General features: G+C 56.6%; 1 protein-coding gene across 1 annotated transcript in view; it reads right to left on the bottom strand.

Annotated features, from left to right (window-relative positions):
* The window catches only part of LOC122366731 (protein MTSS 2-like), a 70,075-nt gene that overhangs the window by 34,313 nt on the left and 16,613 nt on the right, over nt 1–19,149 (bottom strand). Inside the window, exons 4-5 of the mRNA XM_043339265.1 lie at nt 19,075–19,148; nt 3,054–3,138 (exon numbers count right to left, since the gene is read on the bottom strand). Of these exons, the coding sequence (XP_043195200.1) occupies nt 3,054–3,138; nt 19,075–19,148 (159 nt within the window). The remainder of the gene's footprint in view (nt 1–3,053; nt 3,139–19,074; nt 19,149) is intronic.

Below are 19,149 nucleotides of genomic sequence, written 5' to 3'. Positions count from 1 at the left end.
GCCGGCAGGTTGCACCACGCCGGCACCATAGACCACTCTCCCGCGGCCGGCGCGGCGGCCCGGGGCAGTCGAGCCCCGGTACCGTGACCGCAAGGTCAGCGTTACCACAGCCGCGGCGGAGAGACCGCGACGGCAGAGTTGCGCCACCAGAGCCACGCACATGCTTCGGCACAAACAGGGCAACATTCACTAATGAACACAACATCGAGCGGATCGGGTAGAGAAAAGACCGAATTGAGCGTCCAATACGCACTGCACGTGGTGTGTGCGTTCGTGACATACGTTTGCCGCACATTTGCGTCCGTCTGTGTCTGTCCAAGGAAAATTAATGAGCCGTGATCACACCCCAGGGTATGATCGCTCCCCGCTCACGGCACCTGCTCATCGTTAATCAAGAGACGCCCCGCACCGCGCATCCATATTCAGCTACACGCACTACGAAAACACGCACAAACCACGCCAGGATGCGGCGTCTAGCATGCATCCAAACCGGCCGACGCCGATGGAAGCCAGATATGCGACGCGCGTAAACTCGGACCGTCCTATCCATCTCGCGCGGGTCGATCGCTATTGATTCCAGCGGACGGTGCTCCATCAGCCGAAGCCGCGGACCGCCGCCGGAGCCGGCCCCACGCCGTGGTGCTGACGGCGCTGAGACGGATCAGCGTCAACATGCCGCCGGTCACTGCTGGGCTGACGCGCCGGGAAGGATCAGCGCGCCGCTGAGCTGACGCGCTGACTCGGATCGGTGTCAGAGGCGCCCTGACCCGGCCGGGATCGCGGCAGACATTCCTGGGCACCGCTGAACCACGGGATCGTCGTGCCATCGCGCCGGTGTGCCAGAGATGTCCCGCAATGGGGGCAGCACTGGGATGTCACCATGTCGCTCAACCCGACAGCAAAGGGTCAGATTCTGTGGGGTGTTTAGTCGGCCCGGTCGAGCGGCGACCTCAATCTGGGCGGGCTCCGGCTACCCCACCCCCTCGGAAAGTCGTTCCGTCAGCGTCTGAGTCACCAATCCGGTTAGGCCAAGTCGTCAAGACGTCGGCGCTCGTGGTTCCTCGATTCAGCGCAGGTGGCGCACATCTGTTCACATCATGTCGAACGTCATAAACTGACGCTGACGGAAGCTCGCGCCCGCCGCGGCGCTCACCGGGTGTCGATGAACCCATTCCGTTCCACCGGCTACGCACCACCTATTCCTGCGCCCTGACTCTGCGCGGCGGCGGTGCGTCAAGGTTCTACCGCCGCTCCGGGGTAGCTCCGGCGTAATTCGTACGCGATTCACGCATGGTTACGATATAACTACAGCGCCACGACAATTACAGCGTGGTTTAACCCTCGCCCTGTCAGGGCATTTTTCATAACACTGCCTGGCAGATGCGGGGTCGATGCGACCCCCCCCCCCCTCGCGATTGGCTCCTATGGCACCTAGAAACACCAAATTTTGTGGGTAGGTGGGCCCCCTGGAGTTCTCGCCCCTGTGCAAATTTGGTTGCTCTAGGTCAATATTTAGGGTTTTTTTGGGTATAAATGTAAAAATTTCGCTAAAAACAGGTCAAAAGTTTTTCGCTTATAACTTTTGATCTAATTAAGATAGAGCAAAAAGAAAAGCACCAATGAACTCAGCACGTCAAGGCGCGTCGAATGATATACTTTTAAGCTTGCTTAAGTGTACTTAAAGTTTTTCTTAAATTTTAAGTAAACTTAAATTAATAAATTAAGTTCAAGTTAACTAAATTGCATCATATTGCATATCATTCGATTCGGCTGATCACCAGGAACACAATGCTACCATTTTTTAAGCTCTAGCGTCATTATGTGCCAAGTTATTGGCAAAAACGACATTTGACCTCAGTTGACCTCATTTGACCTGACCCATGGAGAAGTACACCAAACAAAGAAGTACCAAGTGACCTGTTGTTAAGTTCTGTGGTTTCAAAGCACAAAAGTGATAGAACGAAGCGGATATCTCCAGTATTTTCCGAATTTAGTATTTTCCCATAGGCTTAACATTATGACGTAATGACCTCTAACTGACCTCAGGTCAGTGACCTCAAAAAACCCGAACTATATGTTATACAACTCGGTGAACTTAGCACATCCTGAAAGTTTGAAGGAAATCAGTCCAAATCTGTGAGTTGGACAGGTGCAAAAAAAATTGAAATTCGACCATGACCTTGTACCGGTTTTTCTCACCTGGTGACCTGACCCAAGGTCACCCGGACCTGAAATTTTCAGGTCATATGTAAAAAGGTTGCCCCATAGGCTGTGCCAAATTTGGCGGCGCTGCGCGCCGCCGTTTTTACGCTATCTTCGAAATACCTTAGGGGGGTCGCATCGACCCCCCTGCCAGGGCGAGGGTTAAACGTGACTCTAGCTCGGTCAAACCTGTTCTTCACCGTAAGTTATTAACGCACTATCCGACGTCCAGTAACTCGTGACCAATGGCGCGCGTCCTTGGCACCAATGCACCTCTACCACTCAGCACCTTCCAGTGCAGCCCGATGCGCTCCTGACATGTGTCCGACGTGTGTGCCGAGCTGCGTGAGATGCGCGCTCGCCGGCCCGTGCGGCGGCGGTGAGCGATGGCCCCGACCCACGCCCAGCTGTGGGCGGTACATAACATCGGTCGGTCGGACGGCGCCCGTTTGTCAGATGGAGCCTGGATGGGCACGTCGGCACCCAGAGAGCGTAGAGCGACACTAGGGCGACACCCGGCGACCCAGGGGGTGACCTCAGGCGGCAGGGATGAGAGAGAAAGACAATGCAACGACGACTCTCAACAGCGTGATAAAAAGAGAACGACATACACAAACCAAGGCTACAGGTGTTCAGCGTCAGAGGCACCGCAGAGACAGGTGTTAAAACGTGGTCTTCAAGGACCCTGACCTGTGACCTATCCCTCCACTCCTCTCTACACACGTACTACCTACGCATGCAGCTCAACTTGTTACGGTCGCTCTCTCGCCAGTGCAAGTCACGTCCCTGAGAGTTCGTTACGGCGGGGGACGTCGTACGACCTCCCTCGGCCTGTATTGTTCTGTCCTCACCTGGCGAACGTCTTGACCTTGGCCTCCACAGCGCGGTGCCGCAGACAGATGCGGGTCAGTGCTGTGCCGATGTCACGGGTGGCACCTACGGACAGTGAAACAAGCATGTCAGAATGTTGGGCAGGCAGTCACTGGTTTCATAACTGTGCAAGACCAAGCGAGACGTTGCAATGTTTCGTCCATACAGATAGGAACTACGATGATCTAAGATCCGTTACTTTATACATCAGTGCACAGTACAAAACCACATAAAGCTATGTTCCATGATCCGATTTGCATGAGCTAATCTCCCTAGTATATTTCACACGGATCACGGATCAGTGAAACAACCGTTAATCCGGACCGAGATCAGAAACGGGCGCGGACGAGGAGAGATTCAGGTCAAAGCCCCGTGATGTCAGCTACCGCTCAACCAGTCATGAGTAATACTGGTGCAATACCTCGTCTCACAAATCAGCCCATAAAATGAAACGCCTTTGTGCCTCTGGGCTTGCCTTTTCCTTTTCTGCACCCACCCGTACAAGGCACTGCCCTGCAATGTGGCTTAATTAAGAAAGAGAAATATGATTCGCATTATGCACACACGTCACATTCATCACTGCGCCTTGCAACGCCCCATAACACGCAGCACAATCTCTATTCAAAAGCACCCGCTTCTACATTCCAATTACCAGAAAGAAACGCACGCTTCGCCTGTAAATCTTACACTCATTCGATGGGCGTAAACATGCCGTGGGCAGCTAGCGTCCGGTTTCGTAAACACGCACGTTCCAACGGAGCTGGGAGGCACCTTGCTGCAAACACCTGAACCACGGAAACACCACGCTGCCGGTGCCTGCCGGTCACACGCGTAACCTGGCTGTCGACCACACGACGCCGGAACCTTGGCCACGCGGCATTTGAAATCTCGCCATGCGGCGCCAGGGACCTGGTCACCCAATGCTATAGGACAGATCACGGTGTCAGAGACCACACAGCGCGACAGGCCTGGTCACACAATGCTAGAGGTTCCAGCCCGACACCATCGGTCAGGACTCGACCCCAGCTGAGTCTTTGTGTCGACCCGTCGCCCGACAAAGCGCAGGTCGAGCGGCCCACGGCTCGCACGCAGGTCGCGTTCCGACGCCGGTGGCCGGCTTCGACCGAGTCTTTGTGTCCGCTGCTTTGTGCGAGCGGTCGGGCGGGCAAGGCGTGGCACGCACAGCTCAAGCAGATAGGACTCACTAGACTTGACTCTGATCGACCTGACCTGGGCTCACTGAGCTCTGGTCAGGGAGAGAACAGATGACGTTATCGGTGACCCGAATCCGTTGACAGGCATGACGGCTCGTCCGCCGTGCCTGATTGCTCCTGATGATCGTAATTAGCGGCGTGTGTTGACATGACGGGGAATTGGGTTCACGGACGAGTGTCCCGGTTTGCTAATATCAGCGTGCCGTAACCCGCGATGGAGTTGTAATAAGGGAAAGAGTACCGTTGCCCATCCACCGCCAAAACATCTGTTGTAATCATCATTTCACATCTGTTTCAGGCATCTGCTACTGTCCATTAACCCGCGCCCTGGTAGGGTCTGTTTATAACGCGACCTGGTGGGGGGGGGGCTATTTTTTGCCCCCCCCCCCCTCGTATCTCCGAAACTACTGGACGGATCCGCAAAATTCAAACGGCGTTCGAAAGGCCTGTCAAATTTGTCGAAGGAAACCAAATTTCATTGACCTCGGGGTCACCGATGACGTCACAGGTCAGGTCAAAGATGAAATGTTTCACCGTTCACGGGTCTTCTAGGGAATGCGCTATAACACCGAGGAAAACGCATTTTGTCGAGAATCAGCGGTAGGGCGTCAGTTGCCTAGTAGATATGTTGCTATTAGAGGTCACTGGCAATACCAGGTCAGGTCACAGGTCAGGTCACCAAGGGTCACAGGTCAGGTCACATGAGCCCAACTTTACTAAGGTTGTGTGATACATGTTTTATGGCCAATTTTTCATTTCCAACTCAATGGTGTTGGTTATAAGACTATCAGGTACGGCTTAGGTCACTTTCTGGTGAAGTTCAGGTCAAGGTCAGGTCAAGGTCAGGCCAAAAAAGGTCAAATTTTAAAGTTGATAGTTTTGCATAAAATGGGTATTGATTCGATGCAGCTCGTCACGGGGAGTCTAATGGTGGTCTTTGTTTTGCGCTACGGGGTCTAGAATTGCTAAAAATTGAGTTTGAAAATTTGACGTCATCAATTTTGAACAGTTTTTTCGCTATAACTTCGCCAAAAAAAGAGGTATCAATCTCAAATTTGGTATGTGGATGGAAGGCGGTAAAGACTATCACATATATTCCGGTTTTTGCGAAATTCGAAAAACTTTTTGGATTTTTCGATTATTATATCCAAAAAATCTATTTTTTGATTTTTGGGGGTCAAAATCCAAAAATTTCAAAAATCCGAGATAGCAGTTTTGTAGCCCTGTTTAATCTACAGCTTTTATGTCTTTATCATTTTTCTGTATTTGCAAAGCTATAGGCCTGACAGCTCTTCCCGCGAAACCCTTTTTTGGGTCGAAAACGGCAGAACATGACGTCACTCTGACGTCATTTCCGGCCAACCTATCATAGCCTTTGGAAAAATTTTTGGTCACAATGTGTAAAATTGATGTCCGGGAGGGTACTGAAAGTTTGGTGACGATCGGCGCAGCGGTTCTGGAGATATATCGAAAAGTCTGGAGGGGGGGGGGCAAAAAATAGCCCCCCCCCCCACCAGGTCGCGGGTTAAACGTCCAGCCACATAATTTATCCTGACCTCTAAAGCACACAGGTATCACAGATTGATTGTTGGTCAAAAGTCAGCGCATGTAGTAGCGAAGCACCAGAAAATCAGCCATCCATAGAAAATCATGCCACCCTACAACAGCAGTCCCTATCTCTGATATTCTCCCTCACGCACTATCCTCTCTAGCGGCGTCCGTGGCGTCCGTTTGGTGTCCAGGCCGGTCACACGCGGTCACCGCTCCCACCCTGGGCCAACGCACCGCTCTCGGTCAAGAGCCGCTGAAGTGTAGCTGAAGCCGCGGACGCGTCCCGCCCGACCGTCCGGCGGCAGGGGGCGGCGGCTCGTCAGCGACGGGCGTCACCGCGCTCTCACGCACATTCCAACCGGTCAGACCGAGAGAGAGAGAGAGAGAGAGAGAGAGGACGGGAGAGGACCGGCGGGAGGACCGGCGTGTTGTCCGCAACGGTCGGCGTGCCATGAGCGCCGACTCACCGCGGCGACGCCCGTTTACCGCCGGGCTAGTCACCGCCGGCCACCGCCGTCAGCCACCGCTGCCGCCGCAGGCCAACCGCTCGGCTCGCGCTTCCGCCGTCTCATCAAAGCGGTCACTCACTAACGATCGGCGAGCAGCCAGACGAAGGAATGTGTGTTTTGTGTGCGTCTGTGAGCGCGGTGTTTACGCCCCACGTAGGCGCCTTCCTGTAAACGCGAGTGGTACTGCGCCGGACGCAGGAGCTTCAGTAACGACCCTCCCACCGTCCGGTTTCCTGAGGTGTGTATGCGAGTAGGTGAGTGTAGAACCGCGGCTCAGTGTGGAACTTCACCGCGCTACGTGGTTCCGGAGCTCTAAGCGGCTATGAAAGGGAATAGCCGCGCCATCGCCGGTGTAATAGTCCAGAGAACACTGCACCGGCGACGGTTAAACTCGCAGTTACGAGCGATACGGGCACGAGTGGGCTCTTTAAATACTTCCGGGATGAGCCTCGAAGACAGTACTGCCGTAGCCACTTGAATGGACACCGATAGGAACTGGAAATACCACAGAGCTGCAGACGGTCGATATGAGTTGAACTGAATACACATTCGGTGTCTGCGGCAGTAGTGTAACGTTACTTTAGTCTACCAAGTCCCGTTTCTGCATAACACGACGAATGGTTTCGGTCAGCGATCGAAGTGGCGATCAGCGATCAGGTCATGTGGACACGACCTGCAGCGGCAGCCGACGGCCCGCTGAGTGATTGTGACAGCCACGATCGATCACGTCACCATAACGGTGACCGTTCACGATTCACAGACTCCGCTCACGGAACTGGTCAGCGACAATCGCAGCCACTGCATCACTATGTCAGACTCGGGCCGCCGGCTGCCCGTCAGCATCGACCCGTGGCCGTAGATCCGTCAGGAAATTGACGGGCCCTGTCGCTGCGGGTCCTATAGCACCAAGTAGCCACCGTCTATCAGCCACCGCCTGCCACCCACCGCCCACCACCCACCGCCAATCTCCCACCGTCACAGCGCTCCCATCACGTGCGTTCGTGAGGAAGCAGCTCCGCACCTCCTCTGACGCAGCTCATGCCGCGTAAACAGGCGCAGAGCAGGCCCCAGCACGACCGGCGGGCATTCTATTCTGACCGGGTCACGCACAACGCGCAAGGTTCGGTGGGGAGTCAGGGGAGGGAGAGCTAGAGGCGGGTGAGACGGCGGGGTTAAGAGTCGGGACTCGGGATGGTCATGGATCAGGAATGTTCTCGAGTGCGTTGCAAAATATGAGAATCTGTGCGTGTCATTGGGAAACAGTGATTTAGTGGGGCGATATGACGACGCATAGAGTATGTACAATGTGCATTGTACTTGTGCATAGTGCAGTGTCATAATCGTATGCCCGGTCGGTTGGCGATGAGTTATGGTCTGCTACGCTCTGTAGAAAGTTGTGCGCAGCGGTAAGCTTGTGTGAGAACGCATCTTGCGGCAACCCGACGTTACATGTTACCTCTCTACCACAGCGAAATTCCGCGTTACGGCGATACGCCGCCACGGAATGTCATAACTCCATCCACCAAATCACTGTGGTCCGTTCCCACGTGAGAAGCCACCGACCGGACACAGTTCACACGCGGTCCTGGTTAGAGGCTACATCCGGCCTCCTTCCGTCCCTACAGGATCTGTTGGGTTCGGTCATTACTGCAAAGTACCACCTGGCTCTCTTGGATCCGGTCCAGGCAAGATCCAGTCGACCTGGATCCCCGCTGAGAGTGTCGCTCGGCAACCGTGGATCTGGCGGCTAGGGCTTGTTTCGGCGACAGGTCATTGTACCGTCCGCGTTTATCATCAGCAGCGGTGGCGGTAGCCATTTGTCCCACCATTCCTCACACCTGGGTACCTCGAGCCACTCACGCTCAGCCCGGCGGCTGAGTGACGAGGACCGCGGAGGTGTCGTGTGGCCACAAAGCGCTGTCGCCTCTCTGAACGGTTACCGGTCTAACTCAATCAGAAGTGACAGCTCCATTTCCAAGCCAGAGTAGGCTTTCAGCCGGATTTGAATAACGACGGCTATGCCGCAGCGTTGTCAGCCAGCGACACGCAGAAAGGTCGGTTTCCCCGGCGCCTTCATTTGCATACAGCGCTGCCGCCGGAGGCGTTCGCCGGAGGCGTTCTCAACTATGGACTTCATTTCATGGACGACTTTCTATGGCTTCACGTCTCCTACCTTCACGTCTCTGGCCCACTGGCAACACCATTTCTACAAGTAACAATTATGGCCATCTTACCAGTACTACCTCAATGCCTCAAAAGATAATCGTTTCTTCTTGCTCCTAACCTCCACTTGGCTACGGATTACGGAGGAAGTCATAGTATGCGAGGGAGGGAGGGAGGTAAATGGGCAATGACCCGGTGGTAACACGCACGTACGCGGCACACGCATGCCACTCACGTCCCGCTCACGTTCTGCTAACGTTGCGCTCACGCACAGCTAATGTCCCCAAACAGCTGTATGCGTGTCGCAGCGAATAGCGCAATGTCCGGCAGGTATCGACAGCGGGCAGATCGCCTGCTGATGCAGGTACCTCTCCAAAAATTCATCCACAACTCCCCAACGCCGGCCACGGAATAAAAGTTCGATGACCGCTCCGATCAGTGCGGTCAGAGCCGGTAGCAGCCGTGATCTCGACCAGGCACGCCACTGCCGGGTTCAGCGAGCCTCAGTTTGTGCACGTAGCTCCATAAAACGTCGCTGGATTTGGGTCAGGTATACACAGCAGTCGACGGTAGCTGGCAGGTGGCAGGTTGGTGCAGCGGTGCCGGTGGCTGCACGCTGACAGCTAGCCTCCACTGGGAGTCGGCGTCATGGCTGCTGCAAACCGGACGCGGCGGATACAGCCCTGGTGCGAAAATCCGGGCGGGACTGGCTCACTAGTCAGTGAGCACGGCTTATCCCTCTGTCCTGAACCAGTAGCGCGGCTCTTCCACCACGCAACTCACCACCACAACGAGGGCGGCCGGCCACGCGCAGACACTCCCTGCAGGATGAGCGATTACCCGCGATGATCCACCTTCGTCCCTCAGTCCGTCACCCGACAGCAGATAACTGACAGAACAATGGTGGTCGGCAGGACGGCTGGGCGCGCTGCACAGCGCTGATGACACAGGCTGGTCCGCAGATAGAGCCGTCCTGCGTGCGACGCCCGCCCGTCTGAAAGCTGCCATCACCGCCCGGCCGCCGCCCTCATAGAGTGCGTTTGGAGTGGACAGGACCGATACGGGAAGACTGGCCGAAACTAGCAGTGCTAAATTTGTCGTACTCGGCCGAAAGAGGCAGTTGATCTGCAGGCACTACTACCACGCCCTTGCCAAGGCAATCTCGGTTTCGCTGATATCGTCTCTATTTAAGGCTCTAGCAGCCGGAAAGAAGCTTGTCGCTAGTTGGAAGGTTGCGCTATCCCCTCCTCCACCCATCCACGACCCCCGCCCGTGCCGTCGCCGCCCAACGCCGCCCATTGATTGCCGCTCTCGGTGGTCGGGGATTGATTACGGAGCGCCGGTGACAGGCCCAGTCGGCCCCCCCCCCCCTCCCTCCCTCCACACACGCGCCCGATGACGGACACTGCACACACGCCGGTCGTCGCCCTCACCCCCGCCGAGACGGCAGCGCGTAGCATGATGGATAGCCGTCCAGTGTGAGCTCAGATACCCCGACAGAGCTGTATGACTGGCCATTGTTGGACACAGACAACGCGACAAGCGTGTTCACATACCCATTGTTGGTCAGAGAAAGTAAGGCGAAGCTAAGGTCAAAACATACTTGAAGATGTCTCCGTTGCTCCCTTGACACGAGCCGACCGAGTTCGGGCAGTGCTTGCCAAGCAGTGTGCCCAGTGCAGACCGGATCCGGGTTCTTACAGAGTTGCCTGCCTGTGCAGTGTGCACTGAGAGTGCAGTGCCAGTGCCCACCGTATACGGAGACCGACCCATACATCTCACGGCACTCACGACCTGTCCAAGGTGAACAGCCGCCGGCCTGCGCCACACAAACCGATAGAAAAACTGCCGTCTGCAGCCGCGGGAGGGCGGTGGAGGGAGGGACTGTGCGACGCGTGGGAGGGAGACGCAGCCGCCTGCAGAGGAACGGCGGCATACCCACGTCATTGGGCAAGTTCCGGCAAACTTTAATCGTCCGGCCAATAACTAGAAACTGCGCCGCGCGTCCTTTCTGTCGGCGGCACCGTACGAAGTAAAACGCGACGCTGCGAAGTCCCGGACGGTTTCTAGTGCTGCTACTTCACCCGGAGCCGTTTCTATCTCGACTGTGATGGTGGTGGCAGGGCCGACCGGCCGTGCACAACAGATCGATAAACCGGCGAGCTGCCGCTGACACTCCTCACCGCCTCGTGAGAGAGAACCGGTCCCAGCAGACTCGTCCCATCGGACCGGAGAGGGAGAGGCGATCGAGCGATACCTATCATCACGACGTCGGGAACCCTACACCGACCAATCGCCTAATTAACGGTGTCGGACCATTAGACAACACGTGCCGACCAACAATCGCGGCAGGGGTTAGAGCGAACGCCGTGTGCCGAGTGCCGTGGCTGACCTGATGAGGCCGCCGGCTCTTCACATTCATCGACCCGGGCTGAGACGGCAGAAACTGACGGCAGTAATCAGATGCCTGGCACACCGGCTCTCGTCATCTGATTATCTCCTCTCCAGCCGGCGCCTGAGTGGACTGAAGACGACAGGAGAGGCTCCGCCCTGCTGCCGACTCCGCCTCCGCCTCTGCTGATCCCGCTGCCGCCCCCGCCTCCAAGGCCGTACATAGCCCGCTTCCACCAAGCTCTGGGCACTCGCCGAAGTCTGAGCTGGGGACCCGAGCCACACGCACGTCCCTGAGGCTGGTCGCCACTCAGCATGCGCGCCGCTCCGGCCAATAGTGAGCGGCTGCGGCCAATACCAGACGCAATAACTGCATCTGACCCCAATAGTATGCCCGCCAGGGACCACGCCGCGGCGAAGACCACGTAGACGTGTACCGCCAGACCAGGGACCCGACGTCGGGGACCCTCTCCCAGGCCCCAACGCCGTCCGTCCGCCTCGAACAATACACCACGCATCAGTCTCAGCCGAGCTAACATCCGGGGACGTCGGCCGGACATGTCTGCCGAGCGGGGACGATCCAACAGAGGAAGCTCTGTCAGAGCGGGTCAAACACTGGCTGGGTCAATACGAGTGACCACGAGAGGCCCTGGCAGGGACCATTCAGCTGTAGTGGGCGGTGCGAAGAAGCAAGAAAGACAGGACGGAGGTAGATGAACAGAGATAATATTAAAGCAAAACAGAAGCGAGGCAAAGTAAACGCCGCGGGTATTATTGCGGTATTAGTATTTGAATTGGTGCGGACAGAATAATTGATGTGCATTGTGAAGGGAAGGGATGAGATGGGAGCGAGACAATTACAAGCATCTTACCGAGCAGGTGCCGAAGCAATACTTCCAAATTATAGCTAACTTACTACAGGATCACCAGAAAATATTAGGACAAAATTATCAAATAATAAGCACAAGAAAATGAAACGAGCGTAGGTTATCAGTTAAAACATTCATTATCTATCAAATTCCGGTACTAATAGCGGCAGAAATAGTAGCAGCAGCAGCAGCAGCAGCGGCGGCTGCGACGTAATGCGTGCGGCGCGGACCACGTGTCAGCGTGCCGGCCGGCGTATTGATCGGACCGGCTCCGTCTGTGGCTGCGTCCGTGCCGCCGACTCCGGCTCCGGCTCCGGCTCCGCAGAGACAGACGGCGCACTGTGCGCGGTGGGACCGACAGAGTCCGGACTCGGGGCCGGAGGGGCCGTCACTGTCCGGAGTCCGGAGGGGACGTCACTGTCCGGAGCCGGAGGGAGTCTGGAGGGAGTCGTCAGTGTCCGGAGTCCGGGGGAACCATCACTGTCTGCGGCCTGGAGGGAATAGTCTGCGGACAGCGGCCAGTAATGTCTGTGGGAGCGGCAGGGAGCCGGACAGGTGGCGGAGAGTTTGATGGCCGGCGGTGGTCAACGCGCTCATCTGCCAGCTTTTAGCGAGGTCTAAAAGTTGCCTCTGCCGTCGGTGCGGCTACTGAAATAGCCCATATCACCGCAGAGGTAACAGCCGTCACCACGGCAGCCACAATCGCGGCAGCTGCCGGCCGTCATCACCGCTGACAGCGTCATCACAGTGATGCTATCACCGCCCCATCACTGTCACTGCCAGCAGCGACAGCGCCTTTACCGCCGCCAGAGCCCCTGCCCCATGGTCATCAGCACCACCTCCATCGTCCCCATCGCCATCGCCGTCGCCATCGCCGGCAGCTCCGGCAGTGACAGAAGCACCGGGGCACGGCGGCGCGGCGTCTATAAATAGGCACCCACAGCGGCGGCGGCGGCAGCACGGAAGGGTGCCGGCCGGCCACCGCGTGCCGCGCGCCCATCTGAGACACACGCCCGCGTGCGTACGACGCCGCCTGGCAGCCTCACCGCATTTCGTCCACGTCGCTCCGTCCGTACATATATCCGTCGTCGACAGGTCGTGAGCCAAAGTGGCACGACGACAAGCTCGGAACGAAGTCGCGTCGCTCCGTCGCCCCATCGCTGGCTGTGACGTCGTCGCTCTGTCGCGGCCGTCGACGCTCGGTTGGGAGCATGTCGTCGCTGTCGGAGGGGACGTTATTACCGTGGGGCGCCGGGGGAAGGGGCGGCGCGGACGCGCAATAACACGGCACGCCGCCGGTGTTTCACGGTCACATAGAGAGAGGAGAGCTGCGTCAGGCGCGCAGAGAATCAATACCGGGCTAGTAGTGAGGGAAACAGCGACGGCACGACAGCGACGGCACGCCAGCGGCGGCGGCGGTGACGGACGTCGGGGGGGGGGGGGGGACGGGGGACCGCAGCAGACGGCGCGGCGCCAGCTCCCCCCCCCCCGCGGGAGGCCAGGCCAGCAGTCGGGAGGCCGTCTCGGGGGCTGTGGCAGCCCCCGGAGACACCCAACTGCTGCAGAGTTCGGCGTATCCCGGCCAATAACGCTGTGACCCGGACTGCACCCGGTGACCCCACGCTGAAGGGTCCTTCCTCAGCGCCCAGCGCCCTGCGAACGGTTTATACCACCGTCTTAGAAAACAGGCGCGCCTCTGTCCCCGACAGTAAACCGACATTGTTCCGCCGACGTCGAATAAACTACCGGAGATGTTTTACCGTCGTAAACCGCTGCTCCTTTTCTCACAGAGTTTAACCCCGGTCACGTAGAGAGGGAGAAGGCCGGCTTTTAATTACTTTTCCTGAGTGAATTTCCCGACCCTTGCCGTCGGCTGGGCAGAAGGTGGCCAGATGTGCCGTCGAGAGACGCGGACCCGCTCGAGTTACCCGCTCAGAGGGACCCACTAGCCCGACCACGTGGTGGCGACAACGGGGGCATTCAGAGAGGGCGAACTGGGCTTTCAAGGCGTGTGAGAAGACGGGTTGAGGCTGTAAGATCTGGTGTCGAGCTTCGCATGGTAGATATGTATAATGTATATGATATCCAATATCCATCTTGTCTACCTGTTTGTATGCATACTGCATAGCTATGTTTTTTTTAGACGCATGTTAACATGATTTTGTGGTTTTAATTAGGTTCCCTATATCTATTAACTAAACCGCATTGCAAGAGGCTGAAAACTTAAGTTTTACCCGTACTAACTTTGTGAAGCGAGGCAATATATGGTGCAGAATAATAATGCCTTTCCAGTAATATTTGCGCAAAGTCCTCGTTAGCAAACTTTTTAGTGTAGTTTGCACGGCATGAATTAACCTTGGCAAACTTCTTCTTTTCTCGGCTATAGCACCACCCAAACCAGTTTAAATTTCCTTAGATGGATCAGACCACTTCACAGTTTAACTAACCGAAAGCTGACTTCACCTCCTTCGTCTCCGAAGCACCGGCTAGGACCGAGCCGAGGGCGGCAAACCAGTTTCAAATCAAAGCACGTCTGAACTGACATGCCCGAGCTACCCATGACATGTCATTTCATCACACAGAAAAAGTGAGAGCGCCGCAGAAAATGGAAAAGATGGTACTGCGGACGCCTGCGCACAGCGAGCTAATCTCCCACAAATCAATACCAGACAGACGAAGATGGAAGCCAATCTCGGTCCCAGCACACATGCCTTGTTTCTGAGAGTCGCCCTGAACTGCGCGACCCCGCAATCACTGACAATGCGGAACTGCTCCCAATATTAGCATCCTCCTACCAGCAGTTCCGCCCGCATTGGGCCGCCCTGGGAGCGACCCTGCCCCACAAACCGTGAGAACGAGGCGCGTGCATACGGCGCTGCCAGTGGATGGGACGGGGGAGGGTCGGTTTAGACAGGTGGGTACAGGCCTCGCCTGCCCCGCCCGGTAGTTTACTCCATATGGCCACTGTGCAAACACAGCCCCCAGGTTGGGTTGAGGCCCGGCCGACACCCGCATGGGAAGACGGATGTGCCGGTGCCGCCGACCGGATGTCAACAGGGCGCCCCGGGTCATGACCCGGATATGGGGCGCCAGGCGACAACAGGCTGGTGCGGGCCGGTCGGCGCTCTAGTGCCGGTCACGGGTAACAGCAGGCAGCAGCGTTTCCTAGGTTTCCCTGATTCAGATCGTTTCCCTGCACTGGTCTTTCCGGATTTTCCGCAGGACGTAATAAACCACGGATGTAAATCAGACCATGTCATTAGCCCCACAGGTGATAAAACCAAACACCAGCCCATAAAAGGAACCCAACCGAAACACAAACTCTGCGAGCGAGCTCTAACCGGCGCAGATAAAAACTCATTGCTATCGCATGACGGGTCCATTCGATAGAGAGCAGGTCGCGGCTGACCGAACCAGCCGGACACACGCCGGGTTTTTGTGTGTATCACGATACGGTCCGACGCCGCCCCGCCCCCGTCCGAGCGGCGGCAGTGCGGGCAGGCCGGAAACGCAACCCCAACCAGCCCGCCCACAGTGAGTACGGGAAGGGAGAGTGGCTGGAATGTGTCAATATCAGACTCTAGTAGTTTGGTGGACATGGATGACATCTTCGGACGCAGGGCTGAATTTCCAGCACCGCACTGATAATCCGGTTCGGAATATCAAACTCAATACCATAGTGCTATATATTACCAGATCCGTATCAGTAGGTAGTGAACCATTCCAATTATACCGTGCTTCATCGGAGTTCATACTAATTACCGGCGCCCTGTCGATGCTCCGCTTTATTACTGACGTCATGCCCGTGCTTGGAAGTATCACTAACACCGCCTCGACGCTCCGAGTATTGGCGGTGCTGAGCGGTGCTGGGCAGTGCTGGGTAGCGCTAGGCAGAGCTGGGTAAGTGGGTAGTGGTGGACACTGGACAGTGCCGTGAGGTCTGTGAGGTCAGAAGCGAACGATCACGGCCGGTCAGCAGATCTGGCAGTAGGGTCGTCAGAACAGGCTGCATTGTGTTACCTCACACGGGGCACAGACTACCGGACGTGTGTCACCGGTCAGTGCGGCACGCGGTCACGGTAGGTCGGTATCAGATCTGTATCACCAGTATAACGCCTTTTGGGGCGACTAACGGAGCGAGCGAGAGGGTGGGCCTTGCACGTGCGAAATTGCGAGGGGTACCTCCAACTGACTTGTGCACGGCACCCTACTAACCGGTCTCTAGCGATGTGCCAAATTTGGGCACAATTGGCCCAGCCGTTCTCGAGATCTGGAAGCGGCACCCTGCACGTGCGCACGTGCAAAGTGGGTCCCAACTGACATGTGCACGGCACCCTACTAACCGGTCCCTAACTGTGTACCAAATTTGAGCGCAATCGGTCGAGCCGTTCTCGAGATCTGGAAACGACCCCTGCACGTGCGCACGTGCAGCAGCGCCCCAACTCTGGCACATGGATATGCAGTGCCTAGTGGGTGCCTACCTACATGCCAACTTTCAGCGCAATCGGCCAAGTAGTTACCGAGATATTGCAACAATTACAAAACGGACACCTCTTCGTTTTGCACGTGGCACGTGCATAAGGGGTCACCCACATGCATCAGGAATAGTCCAATACTTGGTAGAAGGAATGAAGCTACCCTACAAAAATTACCGCGTGTAAATCGGTCAAGTGGTTGCTGAGATATAAGCCTCGCAAAAGCGTGACCACGGCCGGCCGGCCGGCAGGCCGGCCGGCCGGCCGGCCGGCCGCTCATACTCAGAAATTTCCGTTAATCTAAGGAAAGACTACGCTCGCTTCGCTCGCTCCGTAACCAATCCCATCCCTCAACCCGCCCCGGTGTTAGCGTCCACGCCCACCATGGACCTACCGCATTTAACGTGCCATGGCGTGGTTTTTCACAAGCATCCGCCGCCACTAGCTGGATTAAAAATTAGCGGCCAGATCCCCACCAGCTAACACTGGCGCAAAAAAAGACCGAACGCAGCATATGAGAATATGCCAACCACAGGAAAAATCTTATTCTGGCCGCGTTTTATGCAGAAGGAATTCAGAGTTTTCGGCAATTAAATACCCGTCGATCAAACTGACGGCATTTAGTCCGACAGGCTAACGGAGAGCTGCCAACGGAGCGGACAAAACCAAGTGTACCCGCTCGGCGCAGTTGTAAACTGGGTCTATCCGCCACCAGAACCACTCACAGTTTAATTCGATTCTCCGTGAGTGTCGCCCGCTAAAAGATTGATGGTCGTTATTTGTCCGACCGTTTCGCGACGCTCGCGCTCAGTTTTAGTGTGCTCCAGTTTTCATGGATACACTGACGGTGATCCAACCAACAAAAGCACCCGAGGCAGCGGCAGGTATAGGCCGCAGAAATGATAACACAGTTAATCCAGAAGCGATCAGATAGTATTGTAGCGGTTCGCAGGGCGCCGAGTGAAGGTATTGAGCGCGCTGCCCCACTGATCAACATCAGTACACCTGGCCGCCCTGATACCCTAGTATGACGGCTTCGCGCTCCTTTGTCCAGTTCTGATGGTGCGGATTAGTCAGTAGACCAATCAGTAGCCGATGAAAAGACTGACGAGTAGGCCCAGCCGGGGTCCATTGAGCTCGTAAATATTCGGTCACGGCAAAAGTGTAGCAGCGAAGGCACGTAGGTGATAAGAGCCGCTGATTCAATCTACCATTAGCTTTTTTGATCGCGGGATTAAGTGGATAGTGGTGTCGCCATTCACCCACGCAATTAGCGCTTTACCATTCAATCTGTGTGGTCGGCGAGACAGACCAGTTACCCTTGACCATTGTTCCAGACCAGCGTTATTGCGTCGAGTACAATAATACCGAGACCAGCCTTGACTTTTCTCACACATAAACGTCGCAGTAGGTCTGCCAACTCTTTCTCGCGTATGAGCCAGCAGTTGACCGCATCTTGATAACAACTTCTCCCAGGGATTGCGTGCCGAGTGCAACTAAAATCAACCCAAACGACCAGCCACTGGCTAAACCGGGTCAAGCGAAACCAAGTCACACACCCAGAGGAGATAATTCATGGAAGGTAATCCGCGGAGTCGGGCACACCGTTTTGCCATCTCGGCACCTTTCCTATCCCAGAGTCGGGACTAGACTAGCGCCAGGTCCGCTCAGACCGGTAAGGACGGGGCGGGCCGCAGGTTATCGTAGGCGGGGCGCATCGGCCTGCAAATGGGTCTGTTTGTTTGTTTGTTTGTCGTTTATTCATGATTATGGGCATGGACAATGGACAGAAATAAAGTTGAATTGGTGCAAAAGCATAAACTTATTACGAGGCACCTCTTCAACAAAACAAAACGAAACAGAGCATCACCGAAATAAACACACACACACACCAGGTCCCACGCGCAACCCCGCCGCCCCGACGAACCTTCCGACCACTATAGCTGGACCACACGCGCTCCGCCAGCCTGCGGCCTCCCCCTAACTTTGTACGGCGGCCCGTCTGGCCAGACCGGGACGGTGCCGTTCCATGGCATATGCCGTCCCGGCCCCGGGGAGAGCTGTGGGATACCTCCCCGGGCCGGGGAGATCTGGTGGATACCTCCCCGGCGCTCCAGACGGGCCGCGAGCCCCCGCCCGCACCCCCGGAAAATCATCTTTCCCGGGGGTGCCCCCTAACCACCGCCCGGGCGAGGGGAGCGCCGACCCGACCGACAGGCCGGCGCCCCGCCCGCCCGGGCGGCCGACCGGTCCCTTTCAAGTGGGACCGGTACCCAGGTTGGTCTGATGGGCCTGATGACGCCCATTGGACCCGCCCATTTACCATCGTAACTACACTGTCGTAACATCGCTGCACGCGCGCCGCGGGTTACGTAACGACCTCCGCACGGCGCCGACCGGCCGCGTACGACCCTCCCTGGCCGCTGGACACGGTAACTGACGAGGCTGGAGCAGAACACATCCCGCCCTGCCCTCCTGTCGGAGCGTGGCACAGGTGTGCCGACATCAGCTCCACTGCTCTGCAGCAAACCTCAGCTCGACCTCAGCTCAAAACTCAGCGGCTCATCTCGGAAGCTCGAAGCCCAGCTCCAACGCCAGACTGGTTCGGTAGCTCTCTTCACAGCCCAGCACATGGCTCAGCTCTAAGCTCAACTTACAGCTCAGGTCGGCACCTGACTTTTGCAGCTCAGTTCAGCAGCTTAGCTCGGTAGCTCAGCAATCAGCACACAACTCAGGTCACAGCTCAGCTCTCAGCTCAGATCAGCTCGACAGATCAGCTCTAAGCTAAGCTCGCAGCCTAGCTCGGTAGCTCAGCTCGACAGTAGCTCACCTTTGGCGGCGCTGGCGGTGTCGGCGATCCGCTGAAATGTGTCCAGGTAGGCCGAGATGGCCAGAAGCGTAGCCC

This window comes from Amphibalanus amphitrite, unplaced genomic scaffold (genome assembly GCF_019059575.1).
Source record: "Amphibalanus amphitrite isolate SeventyFive unplaced genomic scaffold, NRLGWU_Aamphi_draft 000827F_arrow, whole genome shotgun sequence".
Taxonomy (NCBI): Eukaryota; Metazoa; Arthropoda; class Thecostraca; order Balanomorpha; family Balanidae; genus Amphibalanus; species Amphibalanus amphitrite.
This window is presented reverse-complemented; position numbering and strand designations above follow the sequence as displayed.